Source organism: Bos indicus, chromosome 28 (genome assembly GCF_029378745.1).
Source record: "Bos indicus isolate NIAB-ARS_2022 breed Sahiwal x Tharparkar chromosome 28, NIAB-ARS_B.indTharparkar_mat_pri_1.0, whole genome shotgun sequence".
Taxonomy (NCBI): Eukaryota; Metazoa; Chordata; class Mammalia; order Artiodactyla; family Bovidae; genus Bos; species Bos indicus.
In genome coordinates, this window is record NC_091787.1 from 24,716,891 (window position 1) to 24,737,158 (window position 20,268).

General features: G+C 40.0%; 1 protein-coding gene across 4 annotated transcripts in view; it reads left to right on the forward strand.

Annotated features, from left to right (window-relative positions):
• The window catches only part of MYPN (myopalladin), a 113,776-nt gene that overhangs the window by 74,828 nt on the left and 18,680 nt on the right, over positions 1-20,268 (forward strand). For all 4 annotated transcript variants that reach the window (XM_070782191.1, XM_070782190.1, XM_070782189.1 and 1 more), the window contains 5 exons: positions 6,262-6,855; positions 7,638-7,776; positions 17,335-17,556; positions 18,728-18,877; positions 19,891-19,973. In XM_070782191.1, the coding sequence (XP_070638292.1) occupies positions 6,262-6,855; positions 7,638-7,776; positions 17,335-17,556; positions 18,728-18,877; positions 19,891-19,973 (1,188 nt within the window). The remainder of the gene's footprint in view (positions 1-6,261; positions 6,856-7,637; positions 7,777-17,334; positions 17,557-18,727; positions 18,878-19,890; positions 19,974-20,268) is intronic.

A 20,268-nucleotide genomic window follows, 5' to 3' on the forward strand; every position in this document is an offset into this window, starting at 1 on the left:
TTAGAGGGGCTGCTGGGGCTGTTATCAGGGCTCTATAGTCATTAAGAACCCAGTCTTTTATCTTCTGCTCTGCCATTTTAGCACTGGCTTCTTCTCCAAGTACTCTCATGGTCCAAGAGGGTACTTGACTAGACAGTGGTCTAGTCATCACGTCTGCGTTTCAAGCAGCAGAAAGAACAAATGGGTAGAAGTCGTGATATTACTGTCTTTTAAAGGAGTCTTCTAAGGACTCACGCCAAATCACCTGCTTATATTTCACTGGCCAGAACTTAGTCACATGGCATACTAACAAAGGAAGCTGGGAAGTGTAGTCTTTAGCTGCACAGGTTGGCTCCATGGGTAAAATCAAGTCCCTTTACAAAGGGGAGAATTAAGTAGTCAGCCAGCAGTAGCTACCACATGAAATTTTCAATGAATATACAAATTCTACTAAGTTATGTAGTGACACCTTCTACAAATCCAGTCCTCAGCACTATATAATTCTTTAATATGTCTTGCCTTCCTTAAATTTTGTATTAGAGACAAGAATATGCATGCGGATGCTCCCTGCTTCCTCCGTTTTTCCTTCCTCCCTCTCTCTCTCTCATACACACACATACTCCCTTTGTGAATCCACATGCTTACACACTTTCTTACTGGTTTTAACCTTATTGATGTTAATCTTTTAGGTTTTTACATTAAAACATATTGACTCAGTAATCTTGAGGATACCATTTTCTGCTTGTTCTTCAATTTGCCATTCATATAGAAAATAGAATTCTTATAGATCTTAAAACTGCAAAGGGAAACTGTCATTTTTAAACACTATCATCAAAACCTAGATAATTTAGACTTTGAAATTTTCAACTTGAATATTAAGCTATCTAAAGAAGTGATTCTTCATCCTGGCTACACCCTAGAATAAAATGTAGAGCTTCTGAAAAATATTTATGCCTTGCACCCCAGCTGAATCATAATCTCTCCACAGATTATTCTTAGGTACAGCCAGTTGGAAACTACGAGTGTAAAAGTTGGTGAACCTGACTTACAACCCATTGTCACCCCACCCAGCCCCATACACACATTCCTCCATGGCCAGAAAAACAAGAATAAACATTTAAAGTGGATAAAATGTCAGAGACAAAATGAGAATGTACTGGGAAAACGTATGCTTTGGGGACAAGTGTTTCTCTAGAGCAGCGGTTCTCAGTCTTGGATGCAGGCAAGAATCACCTAGAGGCCTGCTGTTCAAAGCACTGGCATCCCCTTGGGGCCTGATAGAACTAATACAAGCTCTAGTATTCCACTAAGACCTACTGAACCAGAAGCCCTGGGCGTGGGACCCAGAAATCTATCTTTTTAACAAGCCCAACAGAGGATTCTGAAGCTCGCTGAAGTTTAAGAACAATTCACCTACACTTAAAAACTATGCCTGGATCCTTTCCCAGGCCAATTGACTCTCTAGCCAGTGGTGCCTAAATTAGTGAGGTTTCTTTGCCTTTTATGCTCCCTGCACAGCCAGCATGATTACCACTGCTAAAACCACAGCTAAATCTGATTGCAAGGACACATTTACCCAGAATTAGTTATCTTAATCAGTGGTGCACTGGCAAATGTTTTAATTACCAACAGAGGCAGGGAAGCCCTGACTTGCAGCACTTGCCAATTTCCTCCCACCAGGGATGATTTCAAGTTACTAAAGAAAGATCGTTGAACTGGGAATTGGGATGAGGTGTGCACAATCTCCTCTCCAGAGCCAATGAGAGCTGGCTCCAGAGCACACCGCCCCAACTGTTGTCGCCAAAACTGCTTTCAAAGGTACTTGATACAATAGCCCAAGTTTGTTCTACAGTGCTTATCATGAAGCCTTGACATTTTATCTCAACCACTTAAAATCCCTAAGAAATTCTTTCATATTCCAGAACCACAATAAGAAGCAACCTTAACATTTTTGAAACCCATGTTCATTCTTACAAGTCTTAAAATTGGCATCTGTAGTTCAGAAACTGAAAAATATAATAGCCACAATTTGTTGATCACTCAATTGATTTAGGTGATTCATCTACCAATTCTCACAACAATGTGAAGAGAAATTACTTACTCCTATTTTACTTATGAAGAAATCGGGGTCGAAAAAACCTAGAAACCACACCAAACCACACACATAATCAGTGGCAGAGCCAGGATTAGGATTAAATCTTTCTGCTGAGGCCATATTCTTGAGCATTATGCTTTAACTAAGTTGTGACAAGAGAAAAGATATTTTCAGATAACCCGAGAGTGTTGATAATCTACAGAAAGAAAGCTTGGGTATAACCCTGATTTCAGAAATCCTCACAGCAACAAGATGTGAACAGCTGAGCATACAGCAATTTATGATAGGCTGTTATTTTGAATTAGAAAGGTTTAGGGTTTTGTATGCTTTGTAATTAACTTTTCCTTTCTTCTTTCACTGCAATGTGTATCATTATTAAATAGTAAATTCTATAACTGAATTGAATGACAACAACAAATATGTCGTATGTAAATAACCACTCGTTATTTGTGTTACATGCATATATAGAAAGATTTTTTTAAGCCCTGAATAGTTCATACTATCTGAGGCATATTTGTATATCCTATAGCACCTAGCAAAGTAAACATACAGAAGATTCAATAAAAGTTTGTTGACTACTAGAATTGACACCTTGCCCTGTTGTAATGAATAAGCAAATTGAAACAGGTGTTTTAAATCCCTTCTGAAACAAGATAGAGCTTAGTAACATTTGGAGAAAAAAAGTCATGTCCAACTCTTTGTGACACCATGGACTGTAGCCCGCCAGGCTCCACTGTCCATGGGATTCTCCAGGCAAAAATACTGGAGTGGGTTGCAATTCCCTTCTCCAGGGGACCTTCCTGACCCAGGGATCAAACCCAGGTCTCCTGCATTGCAGCAGATTCATCATCTGAGCCATCAGGGAAGCCTATCAATCAAAAAGACACATTATTCTCAAATGAATCTTCCAGAATCTTAGATAATCAAAACAATTTGATGCTGTATCTCATATATCATTATGTTTAAGGTTTGTGACCCTCCAATATACTGCATTAAAGTATAAGGGCCAAGATGCTATTTAAAGTCTGACTTAAAGTTAAAAGCTAGTTCTTGGTTTTCATTCAATGGGAACTAAAAGAAAATCAGAATCAATATCAAGTGACTTCCTGGCCCCTTTTTTTCATCCCCAGCTTTCTAAGATCACTTAGTTTTCATATACTACTTTTTCTACTTCCAAACCACAAGAAAATATTTCTGCATCATCATCAGATTAAAATTTACTCAAGAATACAATACAAACCTGTCCTAAAAATCACACAACATTGTCTTTATGCTATAGGATTCACAGAATGGGACCTGCCAAATATGAGATCCATTAACAGTGTAAAGGCCTTATATTTTCATGCCACTGGGAAAGTTAACACCAGCAGAAATGTTAATTGTGTACATTTTTCTAAGGAAATCTAAGAAAGATATTTCTACTTCTCTTGATTGCTAAATAAAATGAAAAGGTTTAATTAATTTTACTTTATTCTCTCAGCTTAAATACTAATTTCTAAAAGGGGGGAAGAAAGTTACTCTGCCAAGTGGGGCTAGTACTTCTAAATTCTTAGTTTAATCCAAGATGAGAGTTTTCATAGTTTAACAAAGGATCATACAGTATGTAGCATTTGACAGGAGAAAGTACTTTAATGAAAGCAGAGATTGGTCTCTACTTTGTGAAGTTACTCTTCCATATATTGTGTATCAAAAATGTCAACGAAGGGAAGGAAAACTGCCTTAAACTCCAATGATTTTTTTAAATCAAGGTTTGGAGAGCCTTCTGACTCAATCTTTTTTAAAAAATGTATAGTTTCACTTATTATTTAGTTTTTATTGTACTGGGTCTTCGCTACTGTGCAGGCTTTTCTCTAGTTGCCCTGCGCAGGCTTCTCATTGCAGGAGCGGTGGGGGGTGGGGCTTTTGTTGTTGTTGCAGAGCACTGGCTCTAGGACACACAGGCTACAGCAGTTGTGGCTCCAGGGTCCAGAGCACAGGCTCAATAGTTGTTGCCCACGAGTTCAGTTGCTCCACAGCATATGGAATCCTCCCAGATCAGAGATCGAATCCATGTGTCCTGCATCAGCAGGATTCTTTATCACTGAGCCTCCAGAGAAGCCCCTGACTTGATATTGTTGGTGTTGACTTTCCCCATGGTATGAAAATGTAGAACCTTTCATTTTTAATAGATCTCATGTTCAGCAGATCATCTTCTATGTTCCAGGTATACTTTCAGAGAACATAAAACCATGGTGGTTGAAGCACTGTGGGCTCACTTGTGGCTCCTCCTATGGTTATTTTCTCAACAGGAGAGTCTCCTACAGCAAAACTTGACAGCCCTGACAATTTGATGCATATATAGTATTTAGTGGAGAAGGCGATGGCACCCCACTCCAGTGCTCTTGGATGGATGGAAAATCCCATGGATGGAGGAGCCTGGTTGGCTGCAGTCCATGGGGTCGCTAAAAGTCAGACACAACTGAGCGACTTCACTCTCACTTTTCACTTTCCTGCATTGGAGAAGGAAATGGCAACCCACTCCAGTGTTCTTGCCTGGAGAATCCCAGGGACAGAGAAGCCTGGTAGGCTGCAGTCCATGGGGTCGCACAGAGTCGGACACGACTGAAGTGACTGAGCAGCAGCAGCAGCAGCATAGTATTTAGACATTTTCCATTTTATTTATTAAAAAATAATTAACTATTTTAAGAGAAAGTATTAGACTGTGGGACTTAAGGCAAATCATACGATTCTGTGAGTCAGATTTCTTTAACTAGAGAAAGTGCTCCCAGCTTGATCATCTTCCTTTTTTTAGGCACAAGCCAAGTCTAAGGCAACATTTATAATTATGGTGACCATATAATCTAGCATTGAAACCATGACATTTTTGAGAGCAAAAGAGCACCAGCAGTAATTATGGCAGGAAAACAGGCATAAAGGAGGATGGTCTAGAATGCATCGAAACATATGGTTACCTTATCTATAAAGCTTTGTTGTTAGAAGAGGATGAGAAACACCAAGACATATCCAGCTGCTTTGCTAAGGTTTGCTCTAAAATGAGGCAGAGTGATGAATCCAGCACATTTTGTGGGGAACTCAGCCCTCTTTAGTGTTAGTAACTAACATCAGTGTGTAGCTCAACACCTTCTGTCCAGGAGCCCAACCCTAACCCTAACCCTAGTTCAGTTCAGTTCAGTCACTGAGTCATGTCTGAGTCTTTGCAACCCCATGGACTGCAGCACACTAGGCCTCCCTGTCCATCACCAACTCCCAGAATTTACTCAAACTCACGTCCATTGACTCGATGATGTCATCCAGCCATCTCATCCTCTGTCGTCCCCTTCTCCTCCCGCCTTCAATCTTTCCCAGCATCAGGGTCTTTTCAAATGAGTCAGTTCTTCCCAACAGGTAGCCAAAGTATTGGAGTTTCAGCTTCAGCATCAGTCCCTCCAATGAACATTCAGGACTGATTTCCTTTAGGATGGACTGGTTGGATCTCCTTGCAGTCCAAGGGACTCTCAAGAGTCTTCTCCAGCATCACAGTTCAGAAGCATCAATTCTTCGGTGCTCAGCTTTCTTTGTAGTCCAACTCTCACATCCATATATGACTACCAGAAAAACCATAGCTTTGACTAGACGGACCTTTGTTGGTAAAGTAATGTCTCTGCTTTTTATTTATTTATTTATTTTTCTGCTTTTTAATATGCTGTCTAGGTTGGTCATAACTTTCCTTCCAAGGAGCGTCTTTTAATTTCATGGCCTACCTACCCCTAACCCAGATACTATCCACTCATCTTGGAACTTTAAGCATTCCCAACAAGAGGGCCATTGTTTCTATTTCTTCTTCCTAATTTATAAACATTCTAAAATGGGGCTGCTATGTTGCCCAACACCAGGGTCACAAGACAAAGCACAAAATGTCAATAAATGATGCCTCATGGAGTTGTGCATTGTGGTGGCCTTTCCCTTCTTCCTGGCAATCAAACAGATCTGGAAAGAAGGAGAGAGCTCACAAGAAACTGATTGGCTGATTGCTGGCCGCTCTGGCTGTGCGTTTTTAGCAGATACTGGGTTGACCAAAAAGTTCATTCTGATTTCTGAAAGAACTTTTTGACCAACCCAACAATAAAGAGCCTGTCTGGACACTTTCTGATGGGTGAGGTGATGGTGACAGTTTCTCTTCTCTCCCCCGACTCTTGTTTTGTGTGCAGTGACTCCAGTCAGCTACAACAGCTTCACAACCAAGTTTTACTGGAACAACACCATTTGCAAAACCCATCTCCTTCATCTCCTAAGGAATTTCCTTTCAACATGAGTGTTTTGAACTCCACTACTGTTCCGGCAGTGACGGTGTCCAGCAAGCATGCGAAGGCCCCTCCATCACAGACATTCAGCTTGGCCCGGCCAAAGCACTTCTTCCCCTCTACAAGTACCACTGTGGCCTCCGTGTCCCCTTCCAGCTCTCCAGTGTTCACCCTGAGCAGCACTCCTCAAGCCATGCAGAGGACAATGAGCAAAGAAAGCCTCTTAGTTACTCACCCCTCGGCTCAAACCAAATCTCTAGGAGGGGCCTCCATCCAAAATGAGCCGCTCCCCACTCCAGCTCCAACAGAGCCAGCGCAACTGCCACTCACATTTTCCATCTCCAGCGGAAACCAGTTTCAGCCCCGCTGTGTGTCCCCAGCTCCTGTCTCTCCCACTGGCCGGATTCAGAACCCAGTGGCTTTCCTCAGCTCCGTTCTGCCTTCTCTCCCTGCCATCCCACCCACCAATGCCATGGGGCTGCCTAAAAGTGCACCATCCATGTAAGTATCTCTGAAATTTGAGTCTTTATTAAATTGGTTACAACACTGCTTCTGTTTTATGTTTTGGGTTTTTGGCCAAAAGGCATGTGGGACCTTAGCTCTCTGACCAGGGATTGAACCCCCACCTCCTGAATTGGAAGGTTATGTCTTAACAAGTGGACCACCAGGGAAGTCCCTCATTGAGGTTTCTTGATGTAAAAGATGTCATTTAAGAAGGGGTCTGCATAAGAATAGCTTAGTCTAGGATAGGCCTGTCACTTATCACTATTATTTATCCTATATTATCACTATCATTTATCCTTTATAATCCTATCTCATAGACAAAATGGATATTGAACACCTTAGGACAAAAGTACGTGATTATTTTAAATATGGGCTTCCCTGGTGGCTCAGATGGTAAAGAATCCACGTGAATGCAGGAGACCCAAGTTGGGAAGATCCCCTGGAAGAGGGCATGGCAACCCACTCCAGTATTCCTGCCTGGAGAATCCCATGGACAGAAGAGCCTGGGGGGCTACAGTCTATGGGGTCACAAAGAATCAGACATGAATGAAGTGACTTAGCATGCAGGCATTTAAAATATATTTTTATAATTTAAATACTGAAAACACCTCTATACGCAGATTCTTCGCTCAGCGCTCAACTTTTGCACACAAGATGCCCTACATAAGTGCTTGATGACTCCTGGTGTATGGTTGTCATTCCAATCACTCTGATTCCTAGGCCTTTGTACCCTGACCAGGGCTTTTCATGAGTGACTTAGGGGTGAATTAATTTTACAGGCCATCCCAGGGACTAATGAAGAAAAATACAAAGTCTTCCCACCCAGTGAGTGATGATTACATCCGTGAAACTAAGAATGCGGTGATTCTAGACTTGGGAAAAAAGATGAATTTCAGTGATGTCAGATCAAACCAGCAGGTAAGACTGTTGGGTTCAGATGATTTATTGGAATTTCATTGTAAGGAATGTAAGTTTGCTTAATTCAGTCCTTAGGTCACCTGACCTCAGTGAAACTGACACTGCAGCTTTGGAAGGCAGAGTCCAGACTGACCATGGTTTGTGCAGGAAACTTGTCCACATGGACCCACAGTTCTTGATTAGCCCAATAGCTAATTCAGTTTACTTGTTTACATGCGTTTACCTAGAATAGAGTCGGTTGAGAGGGACTAGATAGTCTGCTTTCCATTCTAGCAATCCTCTGCTCAGTATTGGCAAACACCATCACATCTTTGAGACATTTCAATATCTGAGCCTTGAGGTGATCTGGACTTGAAGGAACTCTGGAGTTCCAAGCTGTCTCTTATCTGATTCCTTCAACCCTAATGTGCCTGGGGATTGCTCACCAGTTCCTCTCAATCTTTACATTAGGTTAAAGTTTGTGTGAAACAGCCATTAGCCAATATCCTGTGGTTCAACCTGTACAACCCCCTGCTTTCTAGTTTACACTGAAGGAGAAAAAGGAAAGTCATATGCAAGCATTATATGAAAGAAACACTATTTTATTTGAACTAGTTTTTCTTTTTCGTCTGTGCCACATAGCATGCAGGATCTTAGTTCCCTGATCAAGGATCAAACCCATGCCCCCTACAGTGGAAGCATGGAGTTTAAACCACTAGATCACCAGGGAAGTCCTGAGCCATTTATCTTTGCTTTCTGTACGGTGGTTATTTTTTAAATGCAGATATATATTTTAATAATTTAACTCTTGGTTTATTTCCTCAGGTAGGAACTGATTAAAATTGATTTTCAAATAGAACATAAAACTTTAGTGAAAACTGTATGTCAAATATTGTGCAGTCTGTGATATAAGTGACCCTGGAAACAAGATCTGACACTCCCCTGACCATATGCTGCTTTCCTTCATGTTTTTAAATCTTACTTCCAGTGGAGCCACTGATATACAGTATTTTACTAGTATATTATATGTTGGGAAATTCTTACTGAGTGGATTCTTTTGAATATAGTGTCTACAGTACTCAAAATTGGAACTTCCCTGGTGGTCCAATGGTTAAGACTTTGCCTTCCAATGCAGGGGGTGTGAGTTCAATCCCTGGTAGGGGAGATTCACATGCCTCAGGGCCAAGAAACCAAAACATGAAACAGGCAATATTGCAACAAATTCAATAAAGACTTTAAAAATGGTTCACATCAAGTAATACCTTTTTTAAAATGCTCAAAATAATGCTTTAAAATGTTTTTTAAAATTGACTTTAAATTATTGACTTGAAGCAATTGGAAATATTTAAGCTTGCCATAATCAAGTACACTTTTCATATATCATTTCATCAAATTCATACATATCTGGGAGGCAAATACCAAGGCAACTATGCTTCTTTTCCATCTTCTAGATAGAGAAACTGAGGCACAGTTGTCAACCTGTCAGGTCAGTGGTAGAACAGGAACCAGAGGCCTGGTTTCCAAGACACTCACACATTTTCCCTGAACCTCTGCAGTCTTCTGCAGTTTACGACAATTACCTCCAAACCCCATAAACGTTGCTCTGTCTAGCACAGATTTGTTTTCCTATAATACTGTCATCACAGTTGTGGTTGTTAATCCTTCTAAGTATCACTGAAATCAGAGCTGTGTTCAGACTGTCTTTTACAACTCAGACAGGGAGCGATTAGAACCCTGTAAAAACGATACCAAGTCAGCACAGGGTCTGTCTGGTTTTACCTTTATGGTTACTCTGTAGGGAGATTCATGCTAATCCATTGCCCAACTAAAGGGAAAGTAGGGTTTTTCTCTAATATGAACTGTGAGTACATGTAAACATGAATTTCCATGAGTAGAGTGCTATAAATCCAGTAGAACTCTATTAAGCCTCCATCATGAATTAAATTCAAGGCTAACAGCAGGAACTTGGAGTCTCAAAAAGTATCTCAAGCCTTCCCATCTGAAAACTGTGACACATGTCAGTGTTCTTCTGACGATTATTATTCTTAGAGTTACTACAGTATGTTAATTACAGAATTGATCTTACACAGCATTCTGTGCCAATGAAATGAAATGAAAGCCAAGCTACATAATGCAATTCAGGAAACTAAGGAGCTATCTGAGATGGAATGCTTGCATTAGGTTGGTAGATGTTGATCTGAGGAAGTTTTGAGGCCATATTACAATACTGTTTTGTTCACTGCTGTCTTGGGAAACAATAGGGGAAAAGTCATGAAGAACTGTTTAAATGTGCTGTGGCCCACTGATGAAGTTAAGAAGAAAATTTGTTTAGAAAAAGTGGAAAAGAATCATAAAGAAACATGAGTATTGACAGCTGTCTATACCTGCATTCTAGGTACATGGGAATATAGATGATCTATTTTTTTACTCCCACATTAGCTTTAGACATTTAATGTCTTATTTCAACTTTCATCCTTGACCTCATTTCTCTGGAAACCTCCCCATCTCTTTATTCTGATCCTCCCTCCCATTTTTCAAATGAAAACTTTTAAAAGTGTGGCTCCCAGATACTCTCCTGTATGACAAGGAGGAAAAAATATAAGTACCTAATTCTTGCTCTGCCTTTTTTTCCTCTAATCTCCTTCTTCTCTAAGCGCCTTAGTCATTTCTTCTATTTAAATCTTACCTCTTTCATCTCTTACCATGAATTCTTCATGAAAATTCTCCCTTGAGTGCAAATAAATAATCTTGCCATCTATTTCTTTTCTAATAAAAGTACCATGTGTCACTGGCCTTACATTTTTCACTGTGGGCATGGTAGGACCCTGAGTGATGGAACAATGAAGTGTCCCATGTCATCTGCTGTGGGTTCACCCAGGATGTACTAGTCACAAGCTCCCTGAGAGCTGGAGTCGGGGGAGGAGGGTCTTGCTCATTGCTGCACCCCTGCTGTGTCTGGCCCAGAGTAGGTGCCCAGGGAATATCTGTTGAATTAAGTCACAACTCTGGGATTTATATTAGTTTCAGATAGGATAATGAAACTTTTGACCAAGGAGAAAATTTTGGATTTGTTGCATCTCTATAGAAAATATCTCACTTGACTACAGGGATTCTGATTGTACCTAATTATAGATACTATCACCATGATAATATTCTATTTTAATCAACTGACTGCTGCTGCTGCTCTAAGTCGCTTCAGTCGTATCCGACTCTGTGTGACCCCATAGACAGCAGCCCACTAGGCTCCCCCATCCCTGGGAGTCTCCAGGCAAGAACACTGGAGTGGGTTGCCATTTCCTTCTCCAATGCATGAAAGTGAAAAGTGAAAGTGAAGTCACTCAGTCATGTCTGACTCTTAGCAACACCATGGACTGCAGCCTACCAGGCTCCTCCATCCATGGGATTTTCCAGGCAAGGGTACTGGAGTGGGGTGCCATTGCCTTCTCCAAATCAACTGACTAAAGAGATGAAAACTTTAAAAAATAGCAAAATTAAGCAAAGCTCTGGCATTAACTGAAGCTTTAAAGGTAAATCTGTGAATCATTTAGTGATTATTTATTCTTAAAGACAAAATTTGGATTTAAAGTATTTTTAAATACTTTAAAAGGAGGTCTGCCTCCTCCACAGGAGAGTCTGTTTTATAGAATGCTGTACCACCAGTGCCTATTATAGTATTCTAAGAATCTGGCAATAAGGATAGGGCGGGGGGCTATGAAGCCTGGTTATTTCTACTGAAGGTGGCATGTAGTATTAGATACATGGTAAAAGAAGACATCCTCTGTGTATGTTAAAGTTTATCTAGGAATCTTTGATCTGCTGCCCATACTGTGGGCTGTCCCAGGAACAAAGGAGAATGCCTTCTCTAACGCATACAACTTCCTTTAGCACACACTGTACCCAGAGTTGGTTGGGAGCCCTTTGAGCAGGCTCTTCCAGCTGGTTTGATCCTACTTGGTTATTTGCCCCGAAGCCCAGACTCAGAACCCAGCTCAGGGCACTGAGTGTCAGATCATGCCCCATGTTTTGGAAATCCGGAACCTTGGCAATGACATATCTGATTAGAGTATGTCATGACACTGTGGTTCTCAGCAGAAGGAAAGTACTCTCCACCACTCTGACAATTTGAAGGAAATTTCTGCAGATGTGTCCCAGAAACCAAATGCCTCAAGTTGTCAAACTATCAGCCTAAAGAGGATTATCTTTAAAGAAAAAAAAAAAAAAAGAACCTATATTTTCAAGTGGCATATTCTTCTGAAGTAATATTTTGGCTTTTCATTTTCTTTCATAGAGCAACTGAAATTCTGTGCAATTCATTTCCACTTAAGGTCTTTAACATAAGCCTGGAAAGGATGGGCCATATGTCATTGACTTGCTGGCCACACAGACCAGATTTACACAGAAAAATATTCTCTCCTTTGAGCACAGACATCACCTACAAGCAGCCTTCACAGAAACTCCTGCTTCTTCTCACAGAGGGGACAGGGCAAGGGAAAATGGAGACCACAGCACAAATCCAGTCCTGGAAATTCAAAGTGCACAGCCACCCACAGTGCGTCAGTAGCACAACCTTTGTGCAGAACACTGCAGAAAGCACATTCAAATTTAACTTAAACATATTGCTTATTTGCAAATGTCCTTAGAAAACCTGAATCTCATCGGTCACAATTTGGAATGACAACCTTGATTTATGTATAAGAGGAGTAGTTATTCCTGGGATAACCACCTCTCAGGAGCAAAGCACCCCTCCTCTCCTCAAAAAAAAAAAAACACCCTACACCAATTCCTGCTTTGGACATGGTATGCATCTTTGTAAACATCCCAGTTGTAAAGATATGCTGCTGTAGAAACAGGCCACATACTCCTGCCACACAGTTGCATAGTTTTCTTTTCCCTAAGAATCAACTCCCCACATATTTTATGAAATCTTTCATAGAAATGCCTTGACCTACAGTATTCTTATTTGGTTGTGCATCTGTGACTCATACATCATATAACTGGCACCTTAAACAATTGTATCTTAAATGCAATTTTATTTTTTCTCCCTTTCTCCTTTTAAATTTACTCAGTGGGGCTAATCCTTCTCCTGCTCCTGGCCACCTCAAATATGAGGTAATGGCAAAACTATTTTGACCACTTTTAGTTCACATAAGGTTCTATGTTTTCTTTGTTGCAAAATACAATCTTGATCCAGAAACATGCAATGTCCAATTCCTGTAGTAACTAACACCCTAATCCTTATTCAAGAATAAGACCCCACACACAAACACCCCACACCCAGGGACCCCCCTACAAATGGGGACATCTAAAACTAGGAAGGAAGTATGGCCAACTTCTCTCTTTTTTGCTCCCTCCATCCCCCATTTCACTAACTGCTGTTCCTGACTTCTTCCTTTCCCAGCCACAGGGGGGACAAAAGCTGAGCCCATGCTGGCTTTCTCTCATAGCGGTCCGCATGTGCATGACAGGAATCATCACAGTCCTCTGACCTGACACCATGCAGGAGTGCGGGCCACTGAAAGCAGCCATCACTTGCCCATCAACAATAACCCACCTTGTTTCTCACCCTAGATTCCTTAGGCAGGAGTCAGATACCACCCACTGGAGGAACAGTAAGTGCTACAGATGGGTCTATTTAATCTCCCTCAATAGCCTGGAGGTGAAACACAGGTACTCTGGGACTGGAGGTATGAGACAAACATTATTAGCTCTCTCCAAAGTCATCTCACTGGATCTTCTCCTTCCTGACTGTTTTGTATTTCTGATGAAGAATCTCAATTATCTAACCTGTCCTTGAACACCTGCTTTGAAACGTCTGTTACCTCAGGAGAAACTTACAGTTAAGATCTGGTTACAACTGTATCCTCAGTACAAAGTAACAAATAGTATATTTAGATAACTCACTGAGTGATCTGTTTTCATTACCTCCCAATTTGTAGCACTGGTAAAATAGTAAATATATAACCAATAAGTGTACTTTTATAGCAAAACAAAATGTGCATATTTTCATTATGTTGTTTCCATGGTTCCTTTGGTTAAATCAATTCAAACATTAAAAATTCCATAAAATCAGGTCCCAACTGGGTAAAATCAAGTTCCTAAAGATTGGAATGCATGGAGACAATGCAGTTTTTATATTCTCAGGCAAGTACTAAAAGCCTTATCTATCACCTATTTGTCCCTGAAGTATACACATAATCAACACTTACCACTATGCACAATAATACTTGTTTGGAAAAATTAGTTCATACTTTCAATATAGAAAGCCAGGAACTGACCAGCCCTCACTCATTATGCAGTAGGAGAAGCTGCAGAGAAGGTTCTTTAGCTTGGATCAAGGACTCCACTAAAATAGTGGCTACAGGTGGTATGGAATGGATTGGGCATCTGGGGACTTAAACAAAACAAGATGAGCTGCCATAGAACCTGAGACCTCTTGCCACCCTCACAAAAAGCCTGGGTTATCCTGAACTCCAGGATCTCATGTGAGGTTTGCAAACTATGAGAATCATTCATCTGACTATTATTTTTAAAATAATAAAGCAACTTAGTACCAACCTCACATAGTAAGGGAATAAAATAACTCACTGGTTTTATTCCTAAGCATCCAAAAAACAAACATATCTGTTAAAAGGAAAAATAATACCTATTTGGGAGCATGAATGCAATTCAACAAAGATGAAAAATGAACTCCTTGTGGGATTTTTAAATTGTGAAGAATAGGAAATATTTCAAATTTGTAAGATTAGTTAAGGTATTTATGGAAAATATGCTCATTGTATAGTATTAGGGAGAATAATTTGAAATTGCTGATATTCTACCACTTTTAATCCTCAAAAAATGGCAATTTCATATGGTTCAAACTAATAGGTAGATAGCTGGAAGTTTTAAGTATTAACTATAAAAGAAACTCCCCAAATGTAGAAAATAGTCATAATACTTTTAAACTAAATTAGGTTTCAAATTAGAAGTGAACAATCTTTTACTTTAATTGGTTTGAGTTATCTGATGAAAAATGAATACACTTAACTGGAGAGTCATAATTTTTTCCTACTCTGAAAGAGCTGCTGTAGATTTATTTTGTTTACCCAGTCTAAGATGAGGCTGAGAAGAAAGATTTAAAATTGGTTCTGAGAAATTAAAACCAAGAAATATTTGGTTTCTGTGTTTCCTAAGTGCCAATTCTACACAAATTCAGGCAGTGATATATATAAAACAATAACTAGAAGACATGAGTGATGTGATTTAATAGCTTGAGATTACATCTCATGAGTCCTGAACTCAATTATTCTGCCTATGAATAGGGGCAGATGCAAATCAGCCTGGTGCTCCCAAATTCACTTCAGGGGCATGCCAGTATCATCCGCAGGGAACCTACCTGAATCATAAAATTATGGTTAACTAGAGTCACAAGTGTAACCAAAGGTCTCACCCTCACCCCAGGCACCTGGCTCTGGATTCCTGAGAGATACAGTGGTGCAGGAACAAATGACAGCCTCCAGGTCACTCATGTATTCTTCCATCCTTTGGGTACTCAAGGAGCACCTGCCATGAGACACGCACTCACTATTATATGTACTGTTGACATTGTGGGAAGCAAGACAAACAAGAATTCTGCTCTTTTGATACTAACATGCTTAGAGAGAGTCAATCATTTAACCAATAAACAAACAAGCAAGAATAATACTGGAGGGACTTCCCTGGCGGTCCAGTGACTAAGACGCTGTGATCCCAATCAGGGGGCCCAGGTTCTGATCCCTGGTCAGGGAACTAGAACCCACGTGCCACAACTAAGACCTGGTACAGCCAAATCAATAAATAAAAATAAATCTTTCAAAAGTTTTTTAAAAAGAATAATACTGGATAGCAAGAAATGCTCTGTAGAGAATTACAATAGGGAGTTACTTTAGATGAAATGCCTGGGAAGGCTGTTTTACAGAGGTGACATTTAAGCTTGATAGAACAGGGCAGGAGAGGGAATGACAAGAATCCAGGATAAGTTCTAGATTTAAGTTAACTTGGTGCACTCAAAGCATGGTCTGAAACCTATGCCAATTTGCAAGCTGTTATCTCTCCACCTTGAGATAACTATGGAAATTGAAAGTAACCAATAAGAAATTTCTATAGCATTTGACAGAGAAATTTTATGTCTATCAAACATAATCTTGCATGCTTTTAATATTTCATTTTTCTAGTAATTCATTTTTATTTTACAAGAAGAACAGGTTGAAAAATACCCATTTTTAAAATTTGGTTTTCACCATAGCTAATGTGAGAAACACCAGTTTAACTACTTAACCAAGTGGATGAATACTGGTGCCGGTTCCTAAAATAGAAACGAGCAGGGTAGGAGTATATTCTCTGGGGAACAGAAACCAAGTGTGTATCGTTTGGACCCGGCTACGTTTCAAGTGTCCATGAGGTACCCAAGCCATGACACAGAATAAGTTGATGGGTTTATGACTTTCACGCTATAGAGTAGATGATTGGGTATATGAGTTCTGGAGAGAAACCAGACTGAGAGACATGGATGTGGAGTCATCAGCACACAGGAGGCAGGTAAAGCTGTGGGACTGGATGAGACAATCCAGGACAGAGAAGGAAGAGCTAGCAGAGGAAACTGATAAGGAACAGCTAGAGAAAGGGAAGGAAAACCAATACAGTGTCATGGAAATCAACAACAACAAAAAAATGTTTTACAAAGGAGAAAGTAAGGACTTCTTTGGTAGTCCAGAGGTTAGGACTTCTTTGGTAGTCCAGAGGTTAGGGGGCCGGGTTCGATCCCTGGTCAAGGAACTAGCTCCCACATACCACAACGAAGATTAAAGATCCTGCCTGCTGCAACTAAGACCTGGCACAGCCAAATAAATAATTTTTTTTTTTTTTTTTTAATGGAGAAAGTAGTCATCTGTGTTAATGCTGCTCAGAAGTCAGGTAAGGCAAGAAAAGATAAGTGACAACTGGATTTGGCAAATAAGAAGACCCTGAGAGCAGCAATGTCAGGAGAACTGTGAGAACACAAACTTAACTGGAGTGTGTTAGTGAAAGAAAAGGTGACAAGGGAATGAGGCTATAAGAGAGAAAATTATCTCAAATAGTTTTGTTGTGAGGGCTGCAGAGATACTGTGAAGGCAAGCATGGGGTCAAAGGAGAGTTATGAAGACAGGTTTTCTGATGGCAAAACCCAGTAGAGACAGGAAGTTGGTGATGCAGGCAAGTACTAGAATGCAGTTCAGAATAATTTTGCCAAAACACCATACAGATAGTTCTGTATATCAAGATGGACACTTTTAGTAGCTATGGAAATTACATTCCATCTTCATTCCATTCCCTACAAGATTCTACTGGGACTCCATGATGAAGGTGAGGAATCAGGACATTTTGGGATTGCAGTAGAGACCCAAATCTCCTTCAGTGCTCCATCGTGAGGAAGTGGAAATGGAACGTGCCTAGTTTATGGAGGTTCCATGATATGAACCTAACATTTGAATCTTAAAAAGTTTCATCCTCAAATTATACTGATGAACACGTTCTTCCTCACCCACAGAAACTGACATTAAAACATGTTTGCCATTTTGACAGGAGTACAAAATCTCAAGCTTTGAGCAGAGGCTGATGAATGAAATAGAGTTTCGCTTGGAACGCACCCCTGTTGATGAATCAGACGATGAAATCCAACATGATGAGATCCCCACGGGCAAGTGTATAGCTCCCATCTTTGACAAAAGACTCAAGCACTTCCGGGTCACCGAAGGCTCTCCAGTGACATTCACCTGCAAAATTGTTGGGATACCTGTCCCAAAGGTAGGGGAAGATGAACAGCCGGTCAACCAACAGTACAAATCTGTAGACTCAGTGCCCTCAAGAAAGCCTTATCTGACTCTAGTGAAATATCCATACAGAGAATACAAACCAATACCAGAAAATTAACAAAGGCCAGATAACCTGACTAAAAAGATACAGTCAGGAATAGAATCATTAAGTAGGCAGAAAACAAATCAGATTACTTATGGGCAAAACAAATCAGATTACTTATGGGCATGTTAAAATTTTTGCAAAAGTTGAAAATAAATTTTCTTAGTCACAATCCTCTCTTTGGGGTTATTGATCCTCTCAACCATCAAATTCACCAATCTGATACTTTTTTTTTTCTATTTATTATCTACTGAATATCCACAGCCAACCTGTTAAACAAAGCGAGCTATATTTGTATCATTACTACTAGGTTGGTAAATGCAGAAAATGTCATATCGTTATCACTGGCTGGTGAAAAATCTTATGAGTCACCAGATTTTCTGGCAGTCAGCTGAGAGAGGATTTACACCCGGAATGTCTACAGCAGGGAATCTCTTCACTCTGCTTTCACAAACATTAACATGGCATTAGCGTGTATGGTTTGGTAACCAGGAAATGCAGAGAAGGTCAACTGCTACCGTACTTTAACTCACCTGTCTTTCAGAGATTCCCCTTGATACATGCAGAACTTAACATGAAAACCATGTAGACTTAAATTTTAGTCAGATGAGGAATTCAGCAAGTGAATCCTGGCCTCATTCCACTTGGTATAACACACCATACTATCCTTTCAAGTAAGGTCAGCTATTCTAGGCCCTGAGATCTGGGACTTCTAGCAGGAAAAGTTTCGAGCTATTCCAGTTTTCATTATTTTGCCTCTGAAGACCTGCCTGGCCCTTAGGGTGGCTTTTTAATTATAAAGTACAATAAAAATAATCAAAAGCTTTCTCTCCATCCTAAATTATTTGTAGTTTTTTACTTAAATATTCTATATGTACAAGTGGAGGAGCATATTATACTGTCATTGTAATACATCTGATAATTTTTCTCTGTTTTGTAAAAGATGGGTTACTAGTTGTAGAGATGGCAATCCATCCAGGCCTTGTCATACTCCTTATATCAGGATCCTCTAAAGATGTACAGAAGTGTGCATAGTCTCCTTGTCTATTGTTCATTTCAGGTTTACTGGTTCAAAGACGGGAAGCAGATTTCAAAGAGAAATGAGCACTTCAAAATGAAGCGAGAAGGAGACGGGACATGCTCTCTGCACATTAACTCCACCTCCAGTGACGACGACGGCAACTATACCATCATGGCAGCCAACCCCCAGGTGGAGACTCAGGGTTCCACGCTGTGCTGCATTCTGAGGAAGGAGCAGTTGATATCATTGTGAATAAACCTTGAGAAGTGCAAGTTACTAAGGATTGCTGAGGAAAATGAATGAGGAGCGCTGAGACTGTGTGTAACTGGAGCACAGGATCACAATTTACACGACTAGTCAGCCATTGATGGGTCATTCCACTCTTCAGCCTTTGAAGAGGACATTAGTACCATCTATTCACTAACTATATGCCTCAGCCTCTAGAGTACATCTTGTGTTTATCAACTCACTGACTCTCTTGAAGAGTCAATAAATCAATCTATCAAAGAATGATTTGCTATTTTTAGTTCTTTAGAGAATAAGCAAATTACTTGTGAATAGCCCTCACTCATAAAATTTTTTCTTCTTTTTTTGGTAAAAGTTGGAAAGTCATAATATTTCACTTTCCTTTTCTGAAGAGATCAGGACTTAAAATCCCCCTTAGCAGAATATGTATACATATAGCTGATTCACATTGTTGTATAGCAGAAACTAATACAACATTGTAAAGTGATTATACTCCAATAAATAAATAAATAAGTATAAAACTGGAAAAAAAAATATGGCAGAATAAATATTTCCAACTACTATGAGACTAGGAGGTACAGAACTATGATTTCTATTCTCACCAACTCCTATTAAAATGTTAGTTTTGAAGATAATCTCTATTGAGGAAAGCATAAAAACACTTGGCCATGATCTCTGCATGTGCCTGCAAATAATATTAAGTGCATAAGAACTCAATTTTTTTACATTTGTGTCTGTTCATTTTCAGCTTAAAAATGAAAGGCATCACAATATGCTTAAAAATCCTTTCTCCTGAAATGTTAACAGCAATTTAAAGAGTTATATTGTTTTTATCCCCCCTCCAAAAAACTCGTAATAGCCAAAAGCTAATAAAATTTTGGTCCAGAGAAATGTACGTATATTGAAAAAGTAGGGAGTTCTTTTTATTTTAATCTCCTTCATGTTCTGTTTCTCAGGGGAGAATCAGTTGTTCTGGCCACTTGATGGTACAAGGTTTGCCCATCCGAAGTCGACTAACAGCTGCTGGTCAGTCTCACAGGTAAAGACAGTGAGAACCTCACTTCTCCAGCCCCTCCCAAGCATGTACCTGCTGCAATGAGCACTGAAGTATGGGGCCTATAAACTGAAATATTGGCATCACTTGGGAGCTTGTTGCAAGTGCATAATTCCAAGCCCCACCCAGACCTACTGATCAGAATGTACATTTTACTAAGATCCCCAGGTGATTCACAAGTGTATTAAATTGGAGAAGTATTGGTTCACAGCACATTTTTAATGTTCAAAATTTGTAACCATCCCTAGCACCTATGCATATAATGTATAAATCAGACTGA